The following is a 23,812-nucleotide window of genomic DNA, read 5'->3' on the forward strand; positions in this document are numbered from 1 at the left end:
TTTTTTTATTGTTTATGAGTAATAAAAAAAATTGTATTTCTAGTATGATTATTTACAACGTCAATATTTTTAATAAAACAAACATTGATGCAACTTGATTATTCAATAAATACCGGTAATGAGAATAATTGAATTTCCATGGATTGTATATTAAAAAAAATCCCAAATAATATGTATGGAGTGCGCACACCTAATAGTCCCATGCCATTAATTAAACAATACATTCACCTTATGCATGGAACTATCCATGCCTTATGTAAAATACGCAATTTTAGTTAATTAAATTTTAATTACATAACAACAATCACACCGTTTTGTTCTGGGACAACTTTATGTTATCACTTGGCGTGTTGCCGTACATACATCATCGCGCACAGTGCGATCAAGGCAACGTTATCGTGTGCCCTGGCTACTAGGATCCCAATACGTGCATCCGTTCAGTTTCTGCCTGTCCGAGTCTGATTCATCGATTTTGTCTAGAGCCGAAACGAAACATTCAAAAATGAAAACAAAATTGGGTATGATGCTTTCGGTATTTATTGTCGGAGAAATACAGGTTTGGAGAGAATTTAAGTTAATTTCGGTCTACAGAAAAATAGATAAAGTAATCAATGTATCATAAAGTGACCTTTAGTCCTGGGTTCGATTTTAACATGTGGTGACAATCTTTGAAAAATCATGAGTCAGCAAAATCTTACAAAGCTGTAACATGTATGCGTAGTACAAATAGTTAATAAGAAAAACAAGTTTTTAGAAGAAATACAACATGCCTACGTATGACCTTTAAATGTCACATATCTGGGTTTTTCCCATTAAAATCGTACCTCAGTTTCTGTTTTTGAACTTCAGTGAACAGTGCTTGCATTGTTTTGTAAATATAATCAGAAATTCTTATAATGAATTTGCACCCCCAGAAAATACTAGGATACCTATGTCACCTTTTTGGGGTCGTGTATATGGCCTATTGATGCATGTAAACATAATATAAGTAAAAATAAGTTATTGTTCAGTGGTGCCGCACCCACTAACTAGCACTGTACTATCACACTGGATTGCGACCACTGAGGGACATTGAAGTTCAAGTCGTCTAAGCATTCATTGCTACGTTAAAACATGGTTACTTCTAGTAATCGTGGTTAAAACGATGCTAATTTTGAAGAGAAATGTCAAGACAAATTGTAATTTTATACAGATTGATATTAAAATTCGCTCTTATGAAACAGTTCGATACAAAAATGTTCATGGTAAACAAAGTTCATCACTGAGAACGAGACAACAAATATACCTTTCCCTTAAAGGGCGGTAGTCGTCGCGCCACGCATGCGCGGGATATATGGTCTCATATCAACAAACATGGCGACTTTGACTGTTGCGCAGATCAATGAGTAAGAACTCAGACATTACCAAGCTTTAATTGGGTATTTGGAAGTATCGAAGGAGTCAAGGGCGGTAATTAGAGCAAGTCGCGCCCAGATCGAACCTCTACTTGTGATTTCCATTAGAAGAGCGCATTGGATTTTGGGAAAATCAAGGTTTACCATCACAAGTGTCGCACATGCCCAGCGCGACGACTACCGCACTTTAATCTATGCTTCGGCCGGGATGACCAGTACAATGCCATGCAGACCTGAAAAAAACACGTACATGTTTCCATATGTACAACACGAATACAGACAATGTAGCCCTACCAAGTTGTATCTATACACCTTGCATCGTATTACTGTGGATGAAAGTGAATCCCAACTTGCGAGTCAATGCGAAGCTACTTACAAGAGTGTATCTGATTGGCTAACTCGACCCTAATACCTAAACAGTCAGACCAATCAGAGAGCAGCTTGTTATACGTGTATGCTTCGACGGCTATTTCTATATCTATCTACGGGTATCCGTTGCTGAGACTTGCGAATTATTTACACGACTGTGAGACAGATTGCACTGAAATGACCCAGGCACGTACATTTGACCTCGAACGGTCATTCACATTATAGTTCACTCGCATAGACAGTTGACGGCCATGACATACTTCAAAGTCAGGTGACTCGCCCAATCAGTGTGCACATATGTAAGCACATGACTCACCCAGACTCCATCATTTCGTTTACTACGAAATTATTCCCTGTTAATTCAAAAGAAAAGAATGAATCAAAACAATTGAAGGGAGTAACAATAGAAGCTTTTTATACATATATATTACACAACTGTGGTTTTTCAAACCCGGCGAAATATGCTCGAAATACCCCAAAACATTAAAATTATCGTCGATTTACCGGGCACATTCACTACGTACAAGCAAACGTTCACGGGTGTTTACGGACACTATAAGCAGTCTTGGGTTCAAAACTCAACGGGGGCAGTCTTTAAGTTCAGAGACAATCAACGTTTCGAATGGAATATCTAACTTGTAGTATTTCAAACAGTTTTATAAACTCTTGGAGATTGTAGGACATTTGTAATTGTTTCACTTAGTTTTAGCTAACTTATTACCAGATTGACCATGTTATTGTTTAGGTTTTCATTTATTCATATATTCTCTTCTGTCATTATTATAGGACCCCTTATTTCTGCTATGGTCAACATCTTGTACATTTGTTTTCTGTCTTCGTTCTTGTCGAATTGATTCTAATGTTTTATCAACCACTATGCCGAACAGGCAAATCCCAATTTAGGCATTATTTAATAAATGACTCCTGCTGACTAACATCTACTTGTACCTAGATATCTGGTCATCACGAAAAGATGGGTAAACTATTCACATGCATTCGGCCGAGTGACTTATTAATTCCCTTTCAAGGTTTCGATTTTAAACACCAGCAAAACCAAATTTTCTAAATTTTGAGTACTTCGCCGATTGGCCGTTAAACTGATAACATTTTTAATATCAAATGTGCGTCTGATTTTGCTCAATAAATGAGACAAATCACTTATTGAACCAGAGTAAGGGTAAACAATTAAAAAAAATCACACATAACTTTCGTGTTCATTTTTTCCCCTCAGTACTATTAACTGAAAACAATCGTGTGTAATAAACTAACACCAAATCCTATGGCATCGAGAAGTAATCAAGGATTCAGAATAAATTGAATTCGCAAGTTGCTATATTCATTTGCATGCTCATCTACTCTGCCCTCGTTTCAATATACATACACCTGTGACACAAGTTACTAGAGATCAACATCTCCTTACCTTCGTGGAGTCTACACTCAACAAAACAGCTGGACTGCGATCGTCGGGAAACTGTAGCCGCGGGTATACTATCTCGGAAAAAGACCATAGCTACAATTACAATGTATTGTTATACGGGGTGGGGTGGAGGTGGGTGGTGGGGGTAGGTCGTACAGCAGTATAATGTCAGAACTCCGGTTATATGTACACTCATTACAATACAAGACGAGCAGAATTAATTCATAGAAATAGCTTTTAATAGTCATTGTTTTCTTTCCTTAGAAAAATAACTCTGTATATACAAGTTCTGAGCACGTTTCAACGACAATTCTTCGATCCTCTGAAAACAACAAACATCCGTATATAGCAAATACAAATAAAAGTAAATTCAATTAGGTTTTGATTGAAAATCAAGCAACATATTCAAGGAGATGCATTGGCTTTTTATAGCACTGAGTACAAGGGTAGAGTTGAACAATTTCGAGGCATTTTTAAACTGGATACAGAAATAGAGAGTTAACAAAAATACAAAACGAAATAACTAAACAAAACGCCGGGTCGGGTTTATAAAAAATGGTCGGTGGTCTGGTGTAGTCATTCATCACCAGAGGCCATAGGGTATGAAGCAATTGCCATATAATCACGAAAAATAATTCGGAGTCGGTCAATACAAACAATTCCCTGCATAGAAGTAGTTTGAGGAAACTATCACAAAACTACAAGTTGATGAACAATAGGTTTTGATTAAATTAACATGCCAACATCGTCACTATTATTGACTACCATGAATGGGTCATGATTTCAGTACAAGTTCAATGCATCTAAGGATCACCCTATTTGAATACTTCGGGTGGGAAGGGGTGGAAGATTGTGTAGTTTGTGGAACCAAACAAAAATAGACAGCTGACAGAGAAATGGTGGGAGTGAATAAACAATATATATAACAAAAAAAGATTCGGGGAGCTCCAACTCGCACAGATTTTGAATGGAGAAACCCTTAAATTAGTTACTTTGTAGTAGGCAGATATAATTATTCACACAATTAATTTAAATCATTAGTGTTGGTGATTGTATCACTCTTTTCCCCCATTTAAGAGCGAGAGGCAGTGTAAACTATATCAAATTTGACGATTTGCGTACAATATACAAATATCTCAAATATTACACAACTGTGTGATTCCAAAATAATCGCCAACAATTTCTGCCTTGATAACAACTAGATAAATCTTGAGTATTTCAAAAAGGCAAGTGTGCGCGCAGTGCGACCTTGTAAACCCGGACACTGGGAACAAGTCGAGTGCTAAATCTACCCGTGCCAGTGTACCGGATGAGAAAATACCATTCAAATAATTACTTGTGCGATGATACAATTGTTTCGTCATAAAATGGAATGTTATTTCCCGAGATTCGCCCTTTCGTCACAAATCATTAATACTCAACCACATACAGGGAGTTTTTTTTTTTTTTTTTAAATATACAGTCATGGCAACAACATGCACCAACAAATCTCGGGTAAACAAAAATAAGGTACTCTCATTGTAACAAAAGACTAGGATGACGAAATAAAGGCCTTTGTGGGAGTGGCATTCCAATGATTTTGCCTTCAAGTAAATTTCAACTAACCATAACGATAGTCAAGGCCAGTTTACTCGTGCGTGGTTTCCCTAATGAAGCTGGTAATAATTATAAGTTCTACACACAGTAATTCAACTGAAACCTTGTGTATTGGTTGTTAGTACGTCCATGGTTAGTCTGACTATGGAATATCATAGGCACTGTAGTAGAATAAATCATGGCGGTACAGTACGAAAATGATTAGAAACATCGCTTATTGTTCACACCAGTCACAGTATACCGCACTGCTGTTCAAACATTAGGTACTCTTTGGAAGTACCACGCTTACGAGATTTAAATTTTTTGCTTGTAACAATTTTGGGAGTGAGGTTATTATTGTTCTCCCAGAGTCGTTTACATTGTAAATGGTTTTGGTCTTGGACATGTTTGGAAATCTCCGGTCTCTTGTTGGTACTTTGTGGTCAGGAATTGGGCAACTTCTGTTAGCTGATGCAGAACATTGCACAATCCTCCCAGATGTTCCCGAAATAGAATGGCAGACTGTGTTGCTTTGGCATTCGGAGCGTCCTCTTCTTCAGAGCTTTCAGAATCCTCGTCGGTTACAGACGCTCCTCGGATAAGGTCTTTCTTAATGGTCTTGAGCAAACTGAAATAGGTATATAGGTCCCGGTTTTCCACGTTGCTATTGTCTTTGACTACCACACGATTTTCATTGCTGTCCTCAGAGTTCGTTTTTTCGTGATCGTCCATATTCATGTCAAGCAAACGACTGGGTATCATGACGGTAGAATTCATATCGTCCACAGCTTCCAGAAATTGTTTCATCATCCCGAGTAAGGAATTATGTGGCACTTTGGCTCTGTCGCTCATTTGTACATCCATGATTGAATCGTAAATTGCACCTGTGTCCGTTAACATAAATAGCGAGACGTTACCTCATACGTAGAGCTGTGCGTTACTGGGATATTCCTGGCTGTGAAGCAAGACTTTATTCTCCGCTGCAAAATATTAATCAAGCGATGTTGGCGACAACGTCCACTTCCCTCCGCAACCAACGGTTATGTATGGTTGGGTATAAACACATGATGAGAGACGGAAACCCTGCTCATGAATATGCTAATTATTGCGAGATCACGCTATATTGGGTGCTTTTGATTGGACAATAAATGAACCACAACCCTGGTGCATGCGATGACTGTATTATGCAAATAATAACTATCATGCAGCGCAGGACTTGTTTACCTCACAAGTACGGGGTCGACGAACTGTCTGAACAGTGAACTCAGCCCTGGTTGGAAGGCCATCAAACCCAAGTGGATTGACGATCTGCAAAGCAGAAGATATCCTGGGACGTTTGGTCGTTTTATATAGAACAATCGCCAATTATTTTATATACAGTTTCCCTCAAAATCCGAGCTTAAATTCTACTTCTACATATACATCACAAATGTTATCCCGCAGACAGACATGTCGTCATTTCATTGTCATAGCCAGGGTCATCAGACAATGCACGGGAACTTAAGGAAGGACGCACCATCATGCATTTGTACCGATCACAATGCAACCGAACTTCCTAAATACGGAGAAATAGTGAACTCAATTTGTGTGATGAATTCAATCGTTGTCGTAATGCTCTTTTAAAAAAAATAATATTTATACTCTGACTGACTGAATATATGTAAATATATATTGTGGTGTCACGACGAAAGTGTCAAATTTTAGAAAAGTGAAAGTGGTAGTGTACGTGATGACAAATGCAATGCAGCATAACTGTCATTGGAAATTGAGAATAAAAAAAAATTACAACGAGCTAAAAAAAAAAGTAAAATCGATTTCCATAATAGCATAATAACAAGGGCATTCTAGTGTTATTGACGAATAAACAGCAACAACCCGTGACCTTTATGATGAATATGTGTTTATGTCATTGGAATACAATAACTGTGGTCACAGTAAATAGTTTATACTCAAGTCCTTGACATGTTTCACCTCCTCACTAGTAATATGTCAATGACAAGTTATATTTATACCACCTATTGTCATTTGTGGGAGGTTTCTGCGTTTCAAATAGAAACCATTGATTATATTAATATAATTTAACAATGAATGTATCTTTTTGCGAACAAAAAAAAGTGGAAAAGTATGGGGTGAGAATACCGCCAAAATTAGCTTGGTGTCATTATTTGAACATTGTTTAGTTGTTTGGTCTTTATTTGGAAACTCGTTTGGTTATTATTTGGTCATTATTCGGTTATTTGGTCTTTATTTAAACATTATTTTGTGCTTATTCCATTATTGTGTTATTACTGCAGCATCCTATTGCTATTGTTTCATTATTTCAACTTTATTTCTTAATTATTTCATTATTGTGTAATTGCTACAATATTATGTTGTCATTGTTTCATAATGTTACAATTGTGTCGTTATTTAGACATTATCTTGACATTCAATTGTTATAAGATTCGGTTATTTTCACGTCCAAATGTCTTGACATTCGGTTCGCTTGACTTGCGATTACCTCAACATTCGATCACCTGACCTAAATTAGCTGACCCCGCTATACATGTAGTATTCAATCCATAGTCCCGGGCCGCCTCCGATAAAGCATCATTGCTCAAGATGGCAATGCAGCCTTTGTAAAAGTTAGCGGGAATTTTTAAATAATGGTCGTCTCGCCAACATCCGTCGTCAGAGCCTGTTGGTTAGAGAATATTACTTCTCCAAATGCGATGACTGAAGTGAGGAGGAATTATTACACAGTTGATCGTGACACGACTGACACGGTCAATAACCGGCCTTTCAGCGGACTTGGTAGTGCCATCACGGTTCTTTTTTTTAGTAAAAGTTGAACCATGTATCATTCTGATTCTCATTCCCCGGCCTCTCTTATCTCAGGTACTTAATGACAGACATATTCCTGTTATGGACGTGATTTTTTTGCGTTTAATCCGTTATTGCCAAGATGCCGATATACTTGTACGGCTGATTTATAGCGCGCCATTCATTTCATGGCGCTACGAAATCGGATGTCTTCGTTGGTAACAACTGCATTGGCAATGAATTTGTGGGTATTATTGCCAATAGCAATCACGTCAGTGTCACGACAGTTTTTCGCCAGCCATGCCTCGCATCTGCAGTAATCATAGTTATGCTGTCTTCGAGGTTTTCGTAAATGTCGACTTCCGCTCGCAAAGCAGTTTCACAGTTTCAATTTTGTTTTGATTCGATTGCTGTGAATGTCTCCTCCGTCAAATTCCCCATATATTACTGGCCAAAGTAGCTTATTCCGACGGTTGACAAAAATCAATTCTGTAGTTGACTAGAAATTTGCTATTTAGTAGACGGGGAGCTGAATTCCATCGAAATGCATGCCCCGATTGCAACGGGTTTTCATAAGTGGCCCCGCGAACTAAATAAACTGGGTTGCAGTTGTAACTGTGAAATTGCGCTTGCTGCACAAGGTTCTCGATAGATGAAACTGTGGTTATAAACATTTGCTGCTCAGTATCACCACACAATGTATTTACGTAATTTCCAGAAATATCAGTATGTGTGGGCGGGATTCATTCGTTTTATCGATCTTTATACATAACCTTTGACGGTTTATAGAATAATGTATGTTTGTGTTTATTCATATCACATTTATTGACAGTATACTTCTTAGAATCATCATTTCATAACCATATGTTTTCTCCGTATTTCATTTTATGCATGTAATCCTATGGAAAAATTACGAGTAAGCACACCGAGCATTAATTTGGCCAATATTTGTTCGAACATCGGAGTAAACACCGTATTTATATTAGGTCAATGAGAACGCCTCCGCCCTAAAAATTGTTACTCGACGAGATCTATGGCAACGTAAATCGTTGTACGTTTTTGGCACTCGTATTGGATCATTTGCGTTTTAGTTCACATCTGTAATTCAGATGGAACGGCACGAAATTTTACATCGGGGGCGAGATCTGCTCACAACCTCTAGGGGGTCCGGGGGCATGCAAAATTTTGAAATCTAGACCCTCTAAAACGCTATTTCCTGCATTAGGGGAAAATTTTGCTGACACAAAGGGTTTCCGCTTGATTTTGGAGGGGCGACACCCCCAACATTTTCTTCGTGGGGCGACCGCTGCCACTGTGTATGTATGCTATTGAAGAATAAATCGAGGTTGAGTTGTAATTTTCACGTGCCCGTTTCAGTTTCACTGCTAAGAAGATCGACCCCCACACACACACACACACATACATACATACGCGGGTCATAGATTGGAGTAAATTCATATCGTTTTCTAACGAAACTAAACTAAACGGTCCTTTTCAGAGCCACCATTATCTTCCCAAAAGAGTGATACCGTACCAAAAATTACATAATTTTATTATATTCACACAGAAGTAATAAACTGTCACACATACTCGCCACGACTGACAAATTACTCTTTGTGTGGAGTATAAACAAGGAAAAAATATTTCTGCGTGTTTTTTCCGTGTCCCTAAATCTTTTGAATGAAATATAAAAAAATGCACGCAAATCAATGTTACTATAGTAGTCTGAGATGTTATGACTTAAGGTTAGGAGTACTTTAGGGTCAACTACTTGTATCTTATTTCGGGATCGCAAAGACTAATTGATATACAGTAAAATACTTTATTTAAGGTGGAAATAATTTTCGCTGTTATTTCCCCCAATCACTCACGCAAACGCACACACATATGCTATTTCCATATATATATTGAATACGTTGGCAACGGAAGGGACAAGTTTAAATCATATTTGTATTAACACAACTTGAAAGCAACAGTCTCACAATGAATATATGTTCATCATTTATCAAACTAAACATTCAATGAAGCGGACTGTGACGGTTAAAACGAAAAGACAAGGTTAAGACGAAAACATGTAACAGTACGATTATTCTCGTCTACTACACGCCCGGGGACTACACGTTCAAGTATCCAACTTCCCAGCTTACAAAACATGATTAGTATCAGCAATAATTTCTAGTACTGCCTGGATAATTGCGTATTATTAGTTGACATCAGACATAACCCTGTACAGGATCGTTTGAACATTGTCTCAAATTCCCGAAAGGATATATTCAAATAAGTTGGGATGAATATGAATTGAATATCCATCATAAGATCTTTTGAAAAATCAGCTAAACAGTTCACCACCACGATTATGGTGAATTGGCGAGTTTTCAACGAAGACGACTGGACGGTATCTAGTGTATAAATAGACAAGGGATAAAGGCTCCAGCCAGCTCTTTCAAATTTCGCGAGTTCGCGACACGGTAACGAGTCTTGTGATTAGCTCTTAGCACATTCTGGTCATCATATAATGATAAAGTCGGATCATTTCTCGCGAATTTCGCTATGAGCGCGTCTTGTCAGCAACAAGTTTTGCGGCATTTGATATTTCGTTACGACAGGCTCTGACGACCTCAGTCAGTTCCCTGGATGTTGATGAAACGGCCATCATTCAGAAATTCCCACTAACTTTTACAAAGGCTACATTGCCATCATGAGCAACGCTTTATCGGAGGCGGCCCGGGACTATGGATTGAATATTACATGTATAGCGGGGTCAGCTAATGTAGGTCACGTAATCGAATGTTGAGGTAATCGCAAGTCAAGCGAACCGAATGTTGAGGTAATCGCAAGTCAAGCGAACCGAATGTCAAGACATTTGGACGTGACAATAACCGAATCTTATGACAATTGAATGTAATAGAATGAACAATGACAAAATAATATTGTAACAATTACACAATAATGAAATAATTAAGAAATAAAGTTGAAATAATGAAACAATAGCAATAGGATGTTGCAGTAATAACACAATAATGGAATAAGCACAAAATAATGTTTAAATAAAGACCAAATAACCGAATAATGACCAAATAATAACCAAACAAGTTTCCAAATAAAGACCAAACAACTAAAAAATGTTCAAATAATGACACCAAGCTAATTTTGGCGGTATTCTCACCCCATAAAAAAGATGGACATATTTTGGTTGTCTACGATTGAGTGCAACACCATAAATCTGTCCATAGTAGGTTGTGGCTTCTTCTCATTTTGTGGGGTTTAGTAGCGATTACCAAAACACAAAAAAAAAATACCAGCAAATAAATAATAAATTAAAATAAAATAAACTATTTGAAAAATAAACAGTTAAATAATATTTAAAACAAATAAATAACTAAAGCCCAAACTAAGATTTTATTTTAATCGGATTGCGAGCCATACATGGTATGTTTTGTAAAAATTAACACCGTGGCTTAACTTTACCACAATACAGAAGCACAAATAATTATTATTTTGAATATTTTGAGCATTATTAGTGATTTGTTTTACACATGTTGCGTATGTGTCTGTCACAGAGGGTCTATGGTTATACCATTTGCTACAATTGACGCCTATTCAACGCATTGACACGCAATTATTTCTTAATTCAAACCATTAGCGAAATGTGACATGACATGGCCACGTGCGCAGGTGTTGGGGCATCACATTGGAACCTGGATGATCTACACGTGGAACAACTTCAGTATATTTGCTTTCTATCGAACAAGATAAAAAACGACAACCACTTCACATGGAAATCAATGACCTGACAAGAGGGGAAATTGTTACACCTAAAAACACAGACAAAAATGTGTTTGGTCTGTTGTTGCAAGGTTGTTGTGATTCCCTTTTATTGAAGATAATCATATTCTAGTAAAAATTATATTGTCGTATTCACAATAACATCACAGAGTAGCAACTGTATAATTGAGACGACCTTTTGTTGCACGCATTGATATCATGGATGTGATCGAAGCCAGGCACTCACGAAAAAATTAAAACACGCGTAAACATCAGAAAGTACGAGGATAATAGACGTGACGTCACACAATGGACATCATGATCGCGGCAGTCACGGTGTTCATGCGGTGACGACGTGATTATGTGTTGCGCTCATGGTACATGGATGACGCAACTGTTACATATACATATATGTGCAATTTGTGAGTGTTGATTTGTCGTTGCTTTTATTATAAGCTTTTTTAGATAGTCTTGAGTAACCCGACTCTGCGCAGAGAAACATCGACACCATTATATATCATGACGTCTGATTTTCTAACTGTGTGTGAAGCGTCGATAATTGTTTCTTGTATTAATATTATTACATAGTTACGTTTGATGTGGAATTTAAGGCACGCAAACTGTCGATTGACACACTCTCATTTTCATCTCATTTTAGTAAAATGACATTCTTAGGTTTCTGAAATAAATTTAATCATTAATTATTAAAACGTGTGTTTTCTTCACATCCGCGCATTTCCGGTCCAACTACTGCAACTACGTTTTTTGTCGCACGCGAGCCTGTCACAAACAACAAACTGTTCAGATCACGATTATGGTTGCCATTACAATATTGTCTAAGGAGACCTTCGTAGTTCCGTCTCACAATACTGTGATGCATTACAACATTCATTTATATGGAGGAGATCTTCCGTAAAATTAATACTACTCAATCGACGCATTGCATGTGTTGGAACGAGTAGAATCCATTCCAAAACTTCCAACAACCAGGGACGAGAGAAGCAGCAGTTGAGAAGTAGTGTGCGATGAGTGAAACCACTGTTATCATGCTTGTGTGTAAATTATAGAGAGTATTACGTGTTTTACCTTGAGATGCATGTAATAGTGTCATCGTGCCATACAAAATGGACGGAGAATGTAGTGCATGTCAATTATGTGTGATAACAGGCTCAGGCTGGTAAAACCATTTTCCATGGATATTATACATATGCTCAGTTTGGCGACACGTCGATGATCGACTTATTGTGACGTCCAGGGGTATATGGGCATCCAATATAATAATAACTCGAGACCTTGAGAACAATGCACAGTAATTTGGTTTACTTCAAGACTCTTGAGTATGTGGAAATGACTGATTTGAGAACGCGGCATTTGACGCAACCTAATGACCCAACCACCTGTGTTATCTTGAACAATGGCATTGTTTTCACTATCATAGTTATTTCTTCGAAGCATGCCTCAGATCGGTTTATATTCTTTTAGATGTTTAAGGGTGTGCCAATCCCAAGCAGACAGTAACGACACACTGATCACAGTCCCTGACAGAGTGACTGTGCTCTGATTTAGTCTTATCCTTAAATTAAGATAAATATACCAGTTAGTGTTGATAAGTTTATCTGAATCGTGTGACTCTGATGTAGTTATTTTTATGTCTCTTATCATCTTTAATGTTGCTTATCTTAACGGTACTAGAATCTTACGTACACGACCATGTAAAGCCATTTTTTTTCACTCCGAGAGCTCAGCGAGACATCAAGGACGCACAAAACACTGGAAATGCACTATTTTTGTAAGCGCATTTATTTTTACAGTTAATTTGACACATTTTAACGGATTTTTATATGAAACACAACAGTCTTGTTATTTAACGCGTTCACGTGGATTTAGTTTTAACAGATTGAATTAATCAACGGAAATAGCAAATTTAAAACACAAATACTAGTATTGTATACTAGTATTTGAAAATACACTGCTCGAGGACTACTCACTGTCACGGCGTGTACAACCGACCCACTGTAATTCAAACCAAATTATGGTGGGCACCGCACGTAAAACTAGAAAGTGTAAAATGAATAGTTGAAGTTGAAAATCAAACCGCGAAATTGTTGAATATGATTGAAAGTTGGTCTAATTTATTAGTTTGCTGTTTATTTTCACTATATACAGAATAGTGTAAGCACGATTACTAGAAGAACCGTGGTGTAAGCGAGTATTGATTGTGAAATAACAACCTTTTTATTTATCCGCACAATCCCTGTTTGCTGAGCATGTCACGAAACCCCTGAATACCTTTTTCTTGCTTGTTGTTGTGAAGTTTGTGTGAATTGAGTTTTCAAGAAAATAAAATATCACAGGAGGCGCTTTTCGCGGAAGGGAAAGTGACGGGGCTAGGGGTACTGTTCCCGTACCATATTAGAAAACGAGCGAATAACACTATATCGAGTTGAGGGCGTTAACTAGAAATTGAACTCCGAAAGATCATTCAATAACCGACCTACTTTTGAATATATCCGGCGCACTAAAATTGCATATTGTGGGAACACGAGATTGAGTAGTTAAACATCATACAGAGAACATGTAGTACCACTGTGCATAAAGTTAATTAGTTCGTCTTTGCCGCTGGGTCACCCACTCCAATCACCAATCCTCCATCTCAGTCCGGTCAGGTTGCAAACTAGCTGCGGATCCGTAGCTCTATCTTGCGACTGACAACTGTTTTACCTTTTTCTTTATTACTTGAACGTCTTCTTTTCAAATTTTGTATTGTAAGTCGAATATACTGCGGGCCAGCCAGATACCGACGACCAAAAACGGCCCTCAGGGGGCTATGATTCCACAGCTAGTTGCAAACTAAAATACATGTATATAAATCATACAATGATATAGCAGCGGTGAGGCAATAAGACTTCAGCCAGTGCTTGCAAGCCGCTGACATGATTACCAGTCCAAGGTTTTATACTCACGCAAGGCCTTGTACGCAAGGCCTCGCACAGTCGCAATACATAATACAGACGACATATTTATAAACATACGTGTTTACAGTTTATATAAAATATAGGCTAAGCTAATAATACGGCATAATATACGCTCAAAATATGCAGGTTGCTGTCCATGACTGAATTCATAACATCGTATGAAAACAACACCCGTACGTGTTGTTTCTATGGTAACAATTATCTGGGTTTCTTTTTTTTTGGTCACTTTTATTTTCGTAAATCGTAATCCATGTAATATTGAGTCGAAATGACCCCAATGTTAGCAAGCGAACAGACATGGTGTTAGCAAGTAAATAACACCGAATAAACGGCATGGTAAATACTATATCAAATTATAGTAAACATGTACTGCGTGCGCGACTTACTACTCGCCTAGACATGGTGACGTTATGATGTTTAGGCTGCGCAGATGCGTGATTGCATTTGTTCACGGTCTCATACGGACACTTATTAGTTTTCATCAACCCGGAGATGACAGTGTAGCAATACACTGATTTACTCTTATCATTTAATTACAGTACTTATACTGCCATTGCAGTTAGGTTTATCCGATTCGTGTGACTCAAATCAAGTTATTTATAGCGTCAACCATCGTCCATAGTTTAGCTTATCAGCACGCTGTACAACGAGCAACACGGTACTACCAATCACCGACCAATATTACGTGTATGACCGTACCAGACCGGGACTCAAGTCATTCTCCATTTTACGTGCCCAGCCAGTCTAGAGAGACACAGAATAGCTGATTAATATTTAAAAAAACCACATATACTAGTACGCGTAGTTGGTACGTTGCTTTCACAACAAACATGTACATGTATGGAAAACACACTTTCAAAAAGGACGAGTCTTTTTATGTTCACTTCGTTGTGATTCAAATCGAATCACAGTAGGCACGTATATTATCGACACAGCAAATCCGTTCCACTTATTATTTTTATAAATATTCATAAATGCATGGAGTTTGGTAAGCTGTGACAAATTGGAAATACTATTGTAAGGCATGGTGGATTTATATCAGACATTCTCTATTTTAAAGGGCGGTGGTCGGCGCGCCGCGCATGCGTCACCTTTGTGTTGTTCAATGCGCTCTTCTAATGGGAATTACAAATGTGAGTTTTGACCTTGGCGCGACGTGCACCGATTACCGCAGGTGACTACTTCGATACTTTTCAATCACCAACAAAATTATCTAATTAAAGCCTGGCAATGTCTCATTTTGTACTCAGACTATTACTAGTCTGAGGTATGCACAACAGTCAAAGTCAATACCATTAGAAAACGATCGAATAGCATTACGAGTTTAAATGCAACCTGACTTGAAATTGGACTCTAAAAGATTAATATTCAATGACATTCCTCAGACAGATTCAACGTTTTCCCATGTGTAGTGGGGGATACCAAGTTGACGACTTAGATGTTGACTTCTATCCCATTCGGCATTTGCTTGTAAGTGGGTTGAGACTACTATTCGATCTGGAGGTAAGATGGTAGATCACCCAATACTGTTCATTTATTGTTTTCATTACTTAATTTTGAGCTGGTTTTAGTTCGTGTTGGTTATTGCTGTGTGTACATGACCTTTTATTAGACATGAACTACTTTTTAAATAATTTGTTCCATATTTTTTAATCCATGTGATACTGAACCCAAATTAATTTTGTGGTAGCATGGGGAAATTTTTAATTGGACGCATGCGTGTGATCACTTTTGTTCCCAATGTTCCCTTTCTCAAATTCCCCCTCCCCTCGAAAAAAAAAGTTACCTGGCATTGTTTTCACTAACTCGGTGATAGGTGTACCAATCCACACACGGTGGCAATTACTCTCAGTGCTGATAAATATGCTATTAGTGCCGATAAGATTATCTGATTCGCGTGACTTTGATTAGTGTTTAATCTTCATTATCACGCCCACCGTACTAATCAACGGTACTGATATTACGTACAAGGTCGCACTAAGTCAGTCTCCATTTCGTGTGCCCAACCCGAATCTCGCGAGACAGCTCGGTTCACAAAATACGCTTGATAATATTCAAGCAATATAATTTGCTATTCTGGCAAGAAACTAGTCATTGCTGGTACATTGTTTACACAAGAAAAAAAGGTATTGAATATATTCTAAAGCACGGTGGTCGTCGCGCAGCTCGTGTTCGAATTTCGAGTAAATAAACAATGTATTTTACACGCGTTGTATACGTCGCTGTGAGTCCCATATCGAACAAGACGCGGCGCGACGACTGCCGTCCTTTAAAAAATAGGTTTTGCCTTTCGTCATCGCGTGCATTAGTTTGAAACCTACACCGACAAAGTGCATCACATACGGTAGAATGGGGAAATGTTTGCTTTCACTGGGATGATTTGTCTACCAATATTAACGTCGGCGTTTAACGAATGTAATGGAAAACACTATTTAATAAAAAATACTATTTTTCACAACGAGAACCAAGTTTTTGTCTTATTTCTCAGCTTTATCACGCGACATTGCCAAATTACTACCGGACAATCACTATGGGAATTTTCTCCAAATTTGCCGGTAATACGAATGTTTATAGTAAAAGCAACTGAAAGTTGTAGTGCAACTACAGCAACACATGTATGTGGTTTTGTTGGTTTTTCTCACAGTGTCCAACTGAATATGGATTGAAACAGGACAGCAATTTATATTGCTGGAATATTAATGCGCGTATTACCATACCATTGTTACATTTCTGTCTTCGTAGATTGGTTGAGCGAACGAAATGTGGACTGAATTGATACGACCTTGTATACGTAATATCGGTAACGTGATGAAGTACGGCGTGCCCATAATGGAGATTGGGGTACTAAATCAAAGTCACACGAATCCGATAAACTTATCAGCATTAGTGGGATATTTATAGACATTAAATGATAAGAGTAAATTCAGAGTTTAACTAGTACCGTGTGTGGATTGGCACACCTCAGTACTTTTATCAGTGTGTTGGTGAACATAATGCCAAGTAACCTTTTTAATTTGGAATTTGAACAAGGGAACAGCATGGATAAAATTTATCACACACATGCGTAGAATAAAATAAAATGAATCGCATTACAATTTAAAAAGCCATGTTTATTTTTATTTTTTCTCACACTTTGAACGACTGTGGCAGTATTTCGGATATTTGTTGCTGATTTTACCATGGAATCTGCGCTGTAAATACCAGCATATATGGGTTATTTTTTACAACCCCTCGTTACATCCTTCAATACATAATATGTAATAAATATGTAATACTTGTTTTTAAAATACTAAATAGCTATAAGTTAATTCTAACCAAGGAATGGACAACGCAGATTATGCAACAAATTCAGCATAATCGAGTTAGCGCCATGTGTAATTTATTTCAAAGAGTCACCGTGTGAGGGCGCTAAAATTACTACGTACTATATATGTACTCATTCATATGCTAACAAAACGAAGGTGTGAGAGCTCAACGTTACGAATTTGTCGTATCCAAATACTATGGAAATTCCCTGGTAGTCGATCTTGAAAAGACCATATCCACAGTCCAACGAAAACGGTTATATGAGACCAACCAAATAATGCGGCGAATATTCATAGCATCGACAGAAATACTACTCCCAGTACCAAAACAGTTGTATTGACTAAAAAAAATAAAATCTCTACTGAAAATACCAGTATGCTATACTGGCGGTTGATAAATCGGATGCAAGGTAAATTTATAACAACCAATCTAATGCAATTTAATTATTAGATCATTGTGGGGTTATTTCGTTATTTGTTTCTTCTTTTGTCTCATGCGATTGGATGAAGAAAATAAACTGACACCAAAAATAATGAAATAATCTCACAAAGATCTAAATTAATCAGATTATAGACAAGTCAACGCAGTCCGGCACATTATAAAACCAACCATGTCCACACACAGTTAGTTGCGTCTTACATGTGAATTGTGTGGTTGATTGTGTGTGGGTGATTTCACGACTCTCTGATCATGGAACTATATTTTTTTTTAGCTCTATGCTCTGGTTGACTACTATTACTGGCACATTAATTACTAGTATTCAATAGTTTTTATTTTCAGTATTTTAGTTGATAAGTGTAATCCTCTGAATTAAATCCACCATAACATGTAAAATAACACTAGAACGCATTGTTTTTCTGCCAGGTTCTTGAACTTAAAATCCAGTGAAATTGATCAAAACATCAAAATATTAAAATTACATGCCAGTGAAAGTAAATGGTATGTGACAAGGACCATACTACTGTTAGTGCTAGTACGTTTGAAAAATGAACATCACTGACACTGACCTTGCGGCCCGAATACCGAAAGTATGTCTTCGTAGACATAGAACTGGGTGGTTGGTGACGACCTTTCCGTTTTAATTAGTTTTGCGCCCTCACAGTCAAAGATATTGTTTCTATCGAGACTGTTCCATGTGTCACCATACTGATAGAGAACACGTACAGGTTACTTTCCCACGCTGTTTTCCACGATGAAATGAATCGTCAACAGAATGCGTATCATGGACGTATATCCTATCGAATGGTAAAGATAAATTATACTACAGTTAGCATTTGTAGGGTTTTTCACCCCTGAGAGTTGAGACCTAGAATCTAACTCTGAAATAATTCGTCAATATCTTGCAGCTATTAGCGGATAACATATAACATACGTCTAGATATTTAGCAATTGTAATTGGAGTTGGGGAGTTATAAGTTGGAAGTTGGAAGCCGGGAATCTTGGTGTCCGTCTGGCTTGTAATACAGTGGTCTATCTGTAATGAGCTAACGTTATGTGTATTCTTTTGGGTCGAAACTAGTATCTCTACAGTGTAAGAGTTGTCTGACAACCGTGTCGAAGTGTCCTACACGCTACGTCCCTTTCGTATGAGCCGGGCCATTTTGCGCGTCGACGCTGAAATAAATAAACAAAGTCAAAAGTTGAATTATGAATATTGTTAGTGGTGTACAACATGATAAACCCACAGTATGGTCCACGGATATGATTCGATGCAATACTGATAATTTGATAATGCACGAAAAAAGTAACCGTGAACTCCTCACCTATATAGAGGTCGTCCTCCGTGGCCAGGTCACACCGATTAGATCGTAGGTACAAAGGTTGAAAGCAGCTCAAGACAGGTCAGTCCCCAGCCTTTATTGCTGTATACTCCACCGTATAACCTCTATAATCAAAGGAGGATTATGACGAAATATGTTTTAACCGATGAGTCAAAGGCATTTATTGATATTGTCGAGGAGGCGACAAGAACAGGACGGAGGAAACCGTACCATGAGCTGGAAATAGCGGAGGCAAGAGAGGCGTCTTTGCAGACAGCGAAGAAATTTGGTGGGAGTTATGAATTTATCGGAAATATTAAAAATATCAATGTTCCTGTCCCGCATCTACAAGGTATAGTTTCGATTTGTAAAATGTTATTTCGCAAGTCCACTGTTACGCGAATCGTTTGATGGATCACAGGAGGTACTAGTACATTCGAGGACTCAGCAGCGCGGGTAGCACGATAAGTTGCTTCTAATTATACATTCTACCTCAAAAAATGCACGATTTATATCTTGCCGTCAGATGGAATAGAGGTCCGCATTTACCAACCCCATGGTTGCCAAGATAACCCGCCTGTCTGGATATATTTCCACGGGGGAGGAGGATGTGTGGGGTCACGTGACACGGTTGATACAGTATGCAGATCGATATCAAGGTGAGCAAGTAAGCAAATAACACCGAATAAACGGCAAGGTAAAGACTATGTCTAATTATAGTAAACACGTACTGCGTGCGTGACTCGAACCGACGCTCGCGTACGGCACCTAATCGCCTAGCTTCACGCCACTACACGTCTTCCCCTCGGCACCGGGCATCCCCCAAAAAGGATGCTTAATAACCGAGCTTATTACGTGCAGAGAACATGAAACCCGTCCACGCGATCCGCGCCACACAGCGTGGCCAGAGCGTGGTGAGCAAGGAGTATGGAGGGAAGGGGGTCTCGTAACGACAAAATAACGGGACCTATAACGATTATTATGGGTTTTAGTATACCCACAGTCAAAATGGTGATTTCCCCCGTCAATTTATCTGTATTTCCAGAATTCATTTTAGAAGCGTGGGGATTTTAAATTTGAATGTGTATATCAAGGGGTGGATTCAATTGGTGAATTTGATCTCCAAACGATTTTTACATGGGAGCTGTGGAAGCCTACATATCAGATGACAAATACTCCCACCAACCATGGAAAAGAGTCGATTTCAAACTGTAACATGCTTTGAGGTTCTGTCGTCCTTCTCCATTTTAGAGAGGCGAAGAACCCACGAAATAAAAGGAAGGCGTCCAGACAAGGAATGATTTGGTAAAGCATATGTAATCGCTAGTGCTTTTGGTTAAATAAGTATGAAAACACGTGCATGGCAAACAAAAACGTTTCCCCATCACTTCGTTCTATTTTATTCTAACACACACGTGATGATATTTTTCATTATCTTAACCAGCCAGGGTAAATTCGTTGTAGCCAACGTGGAATACCGCCTCGGCCCTGAACACCCGTACCCAGCGTACATCCACGACGCCACCAGCGTCACGAAATGGATTATGCAAAACAAAGTTGAGATCGGTGGCGGAGAGCAGAGCATTGTGGGAGTTGGAGGAGATAGCCACGGAGGGAATGTAGCAACCACTGTCTGTCATGAAGTGAAGGGGCTAGACTACCAAGTAAGTCCCACGGGAAATTATGATAGAACAATTTCTATACTGTAGTAGTAATGACCTGGCTCATACGTGTGTATCACACCGGGACATCGTCACTATATTCTAAATATACGTTTTATTCTATTGTATGTCCAGACTTTTAAGTCGAGTTAAGGCTGTCCCCACGAAAAAAAGCAAAATACCTACAATTATATATATTAAAAGTGTAGTATACTAAGTATATCATACCCTTACGTTAACGGGTTTCATATTTATCTATCCACAACCGACAATATTAGTCCGGTCACGGTGACATTACCCGACGCCGAGTGATTTCAATGTAAGGTCAGTTACTGCAGAAACTCCGTCCGAGTTGCAAGTAATATTTTCAATTAGTTACCTGGGAGAAACGAGTACATGTTTTAACCCAAACTGACTGACAGGTTCAAGTTTCGGGGAAGAATGCGAGGAAAATTAGTCATTAGTGGGTCACTAATGTTTACTTTTCGATATTACAGACAATTCTGATGACAAATATCCGATACTAATTCACCCGTGTTGTGATTAGTTATTCACAAAGCATCAAATAAAAATGTGACAAGTTTTAACAGACATGACACAAAACCGGACACAGTTACTGCAACAGCTCATGTGAATTGTAGTTCACAGGCGTCAGCAATAGAGGCGCCTTATGATGTTAAATATGCACCACAGTCACTTTGTTTTCTATTCAATATCTGTAGGTATTAATCTTTCCATCTGTCGACTTGTCCTTCAGTTATCCTTCTCATAAAGAGTTATCAACGGGATATTTACTGGAATCTGTCACGTGTGAGTGGTAAGTGAACACGTGCGTACGCCGACATATATTTCTAAATATGCAAATCAGTCTTCTGAAATATATGAGGTTTAGTATATTGTCATATTTTTTTTATATTTTTGGTCAAGTTTAGTGATCAAATCTGTGACCAGCTATGCTATATTCAAAATGACGAACAATTTCGACCAAACAGAGTTGCCTGTTTGAATGACGTTGCTTACATCCCACTACGTCACTTTGACGTCACAGAGGTGTTTCGTCGCATGATTTATTGGAAATATGTGTTTCTTTGAGTACAGTGAATATTAAAATATTCGTTTCCGCTTTATCATCCGATATTGTATTGCAATCTATCTACAGGTTCATGGATCGGTTGTGTACGACACCAGCTCATCGGTTCGAAACATTTGGTTCATGTATTCGTCGCGAGGATTCCAGTTTTATTGGCCAGCCGCCGTGTTTCTTGTTAATCACCGAATGTGACTTGCTGAGGGACGAGGGGCTAGGTAATACGTGTCGTTCATGCCCGGGGAATCATCTTTACAATTTATATACGTGTATGCGAGTCAATTTTGGTGAAAATTGCGGCCAAATTCCTCAAAAACCCACTCTTGAAAACAAATTTCAAAAAAAAACCCGCCCTTGAAATAAATATAGATTTGATTCTTGACCCAAAAAGTGATCCCTTACCCATTTTAAAACATAATTTTACAGACTCTTTGGTTGCCTCGCATAACCGATGGTAGATTTCTACGATTGACCCCGGTCTCCATGGTGATTCGCTCATTCAGTATGCAAAAAATAGTGTCATTATTATTCTCAGGATCATTTTTATTATCTGTTTTTGAAATGTGGTCATTCGGAACATTATTCGGAACATGATCATGAACATAGATTTTACAAGGTTCAGTCCGAATTGCAAAATTACATGCCATTATTTATTTTAAGGAAACATGACACTGAGTACAGAAAATGATGAAATAAATGGGGCTACCAAATATTTTTTTTGAAAAGACAAGAGCCCAAAATGTTTTTTTTTTTTTTTTTTATAAATTTCATTTATTTGCTGTTTTTTTTTATTAGTTTCCATGGTGAAAATATTTCTTTATATTTCGAAATTTGTTCGGTTTACGAAAGCGTATTGGTGCCATACTCTTAGTTTATAAAAAAAAAACTCGTTATAACGAGATTTTTTTAAAATTATTTTGCTAAGAGTGTCGCATCAATACGCTTCCGTACGACATAGGATATCTTAATATAACTTTGCCAAATACCATACATATCCAGCACATAGTTTGTCTGCCACTATTTTTCTTATTGTTACCAAGGGTCTGTTGCTGTCACTATGTGGGCTTACAATTCAAATTCACCATACACGATTTATTTTCACAGCATATGGCGAAAAATTGAAAGCAGCTGGTGTGTTTGTGGAGACGTTGTTCTTGAAAGGAACCGTCCATGCATTCTTCCATTTGCCAGGTAATTGCCATAGTGTTGGTGCTTGTTTTAGGGAAATGTCCTGTTAGTTACATGATCCAATTCTGTATCCTGCTCAGACAATGTTACATTTGTGATACTGGTTCGTTCTCTTTCAAATCATTTTTCCTCATCATACACACACAGAAACAAAATCCATTTCTTTTTTCAGATTTCTTCAAGAAGACTTGCAAGATTTCGTATGACAAAATAGTTGAGTTTATCCAATCACAGGCTGCTAAAACCACATCATAAACTAATATTGCCTCAAGGTGGCGCTGTAGTAAGCCCAAATCTGCCTCGTATGATGAATACACAGAAATCAACTACCTAGAATTTGAAAGTCACGACGTAACGAGTCAAATAAAAGTAACACCAATAAACCGTAACAGAAAGAACCAGTTTTTGCTTTATTTTTACGTTTTCATCAATAAAATATAGAGCTTAATAAACGTCTTGATACCAGAACTATATGCACATGGTTACATATACTGCGATAAAGACTTTCCGTTT

General features: G+C 38.0%; 2 protein-coding genes across 2 annotated transcripts; one reads left to right on the plus strand and one right to left on the minus strand.

The window, feature by feature from the left end:
* Nucleotides 1-3,397: 3,397 nt before the first annotated feature.
* LOC102810279 (mid1-interacting protein 1-B-like) lies at nt 3,398-5,805 on the minus strand. The gene has a single exon (XM_006821223.2). It carries the CDS (start codon nt 5,653-5,655, stop codon nt 5,131-5,133), a length of 525 nt encoding a protein of 174 aa, XP_006821286.2. The 5' UTR covers nt 5,656-5,805; the 3' UTR covers nt 3,398-5,130.
* A 13,629-nt stretch (nt 5,806-19,434) lies between these two features.
* LOC100371983 (uncharacterized) lies at nt 19,435-23,751 on the plus strand. Its single transcript, XM_002738087.3, has 7 exons — nt 19,435-19,715; nt 19,890-20,022; nt 20,808-21,027; nt 21,747-21,841; nt 22,184-22,329; nt 23,216-23,302; nt 23,472-23,751. The coding sequence occupies exons 1-7, from the start codon at nt 19,508-19,510 to the stop codon at nt 23,552-23,554; spliced, it is 972 nt and encodes a 323-aa protein (XP_002738133.1). The 5' UTR covers nt 19,435-19,507; the 3' UTR covers nt 23,555-23,751.
* Nucleotides 23,752-23,812: the final 61 nt, after the last annotated feature.

The sequence above is a fragment of the Saccoglossus kowalevskii genome, chromosome 1 (genome assembly GCF_978046115.1).
Source record: "Saccoglossus kowalevskii chromosome 1, keSacKowa6.1, whole genome shotgun sequence".
Taxonomy (NCBI): domain Eukaryota; kingdom Metazoa; phylum Hemichordata; class Enteropneusta; family Harrimaniidae; genus Saccoglossus; species Saccoglossus kowalevskii.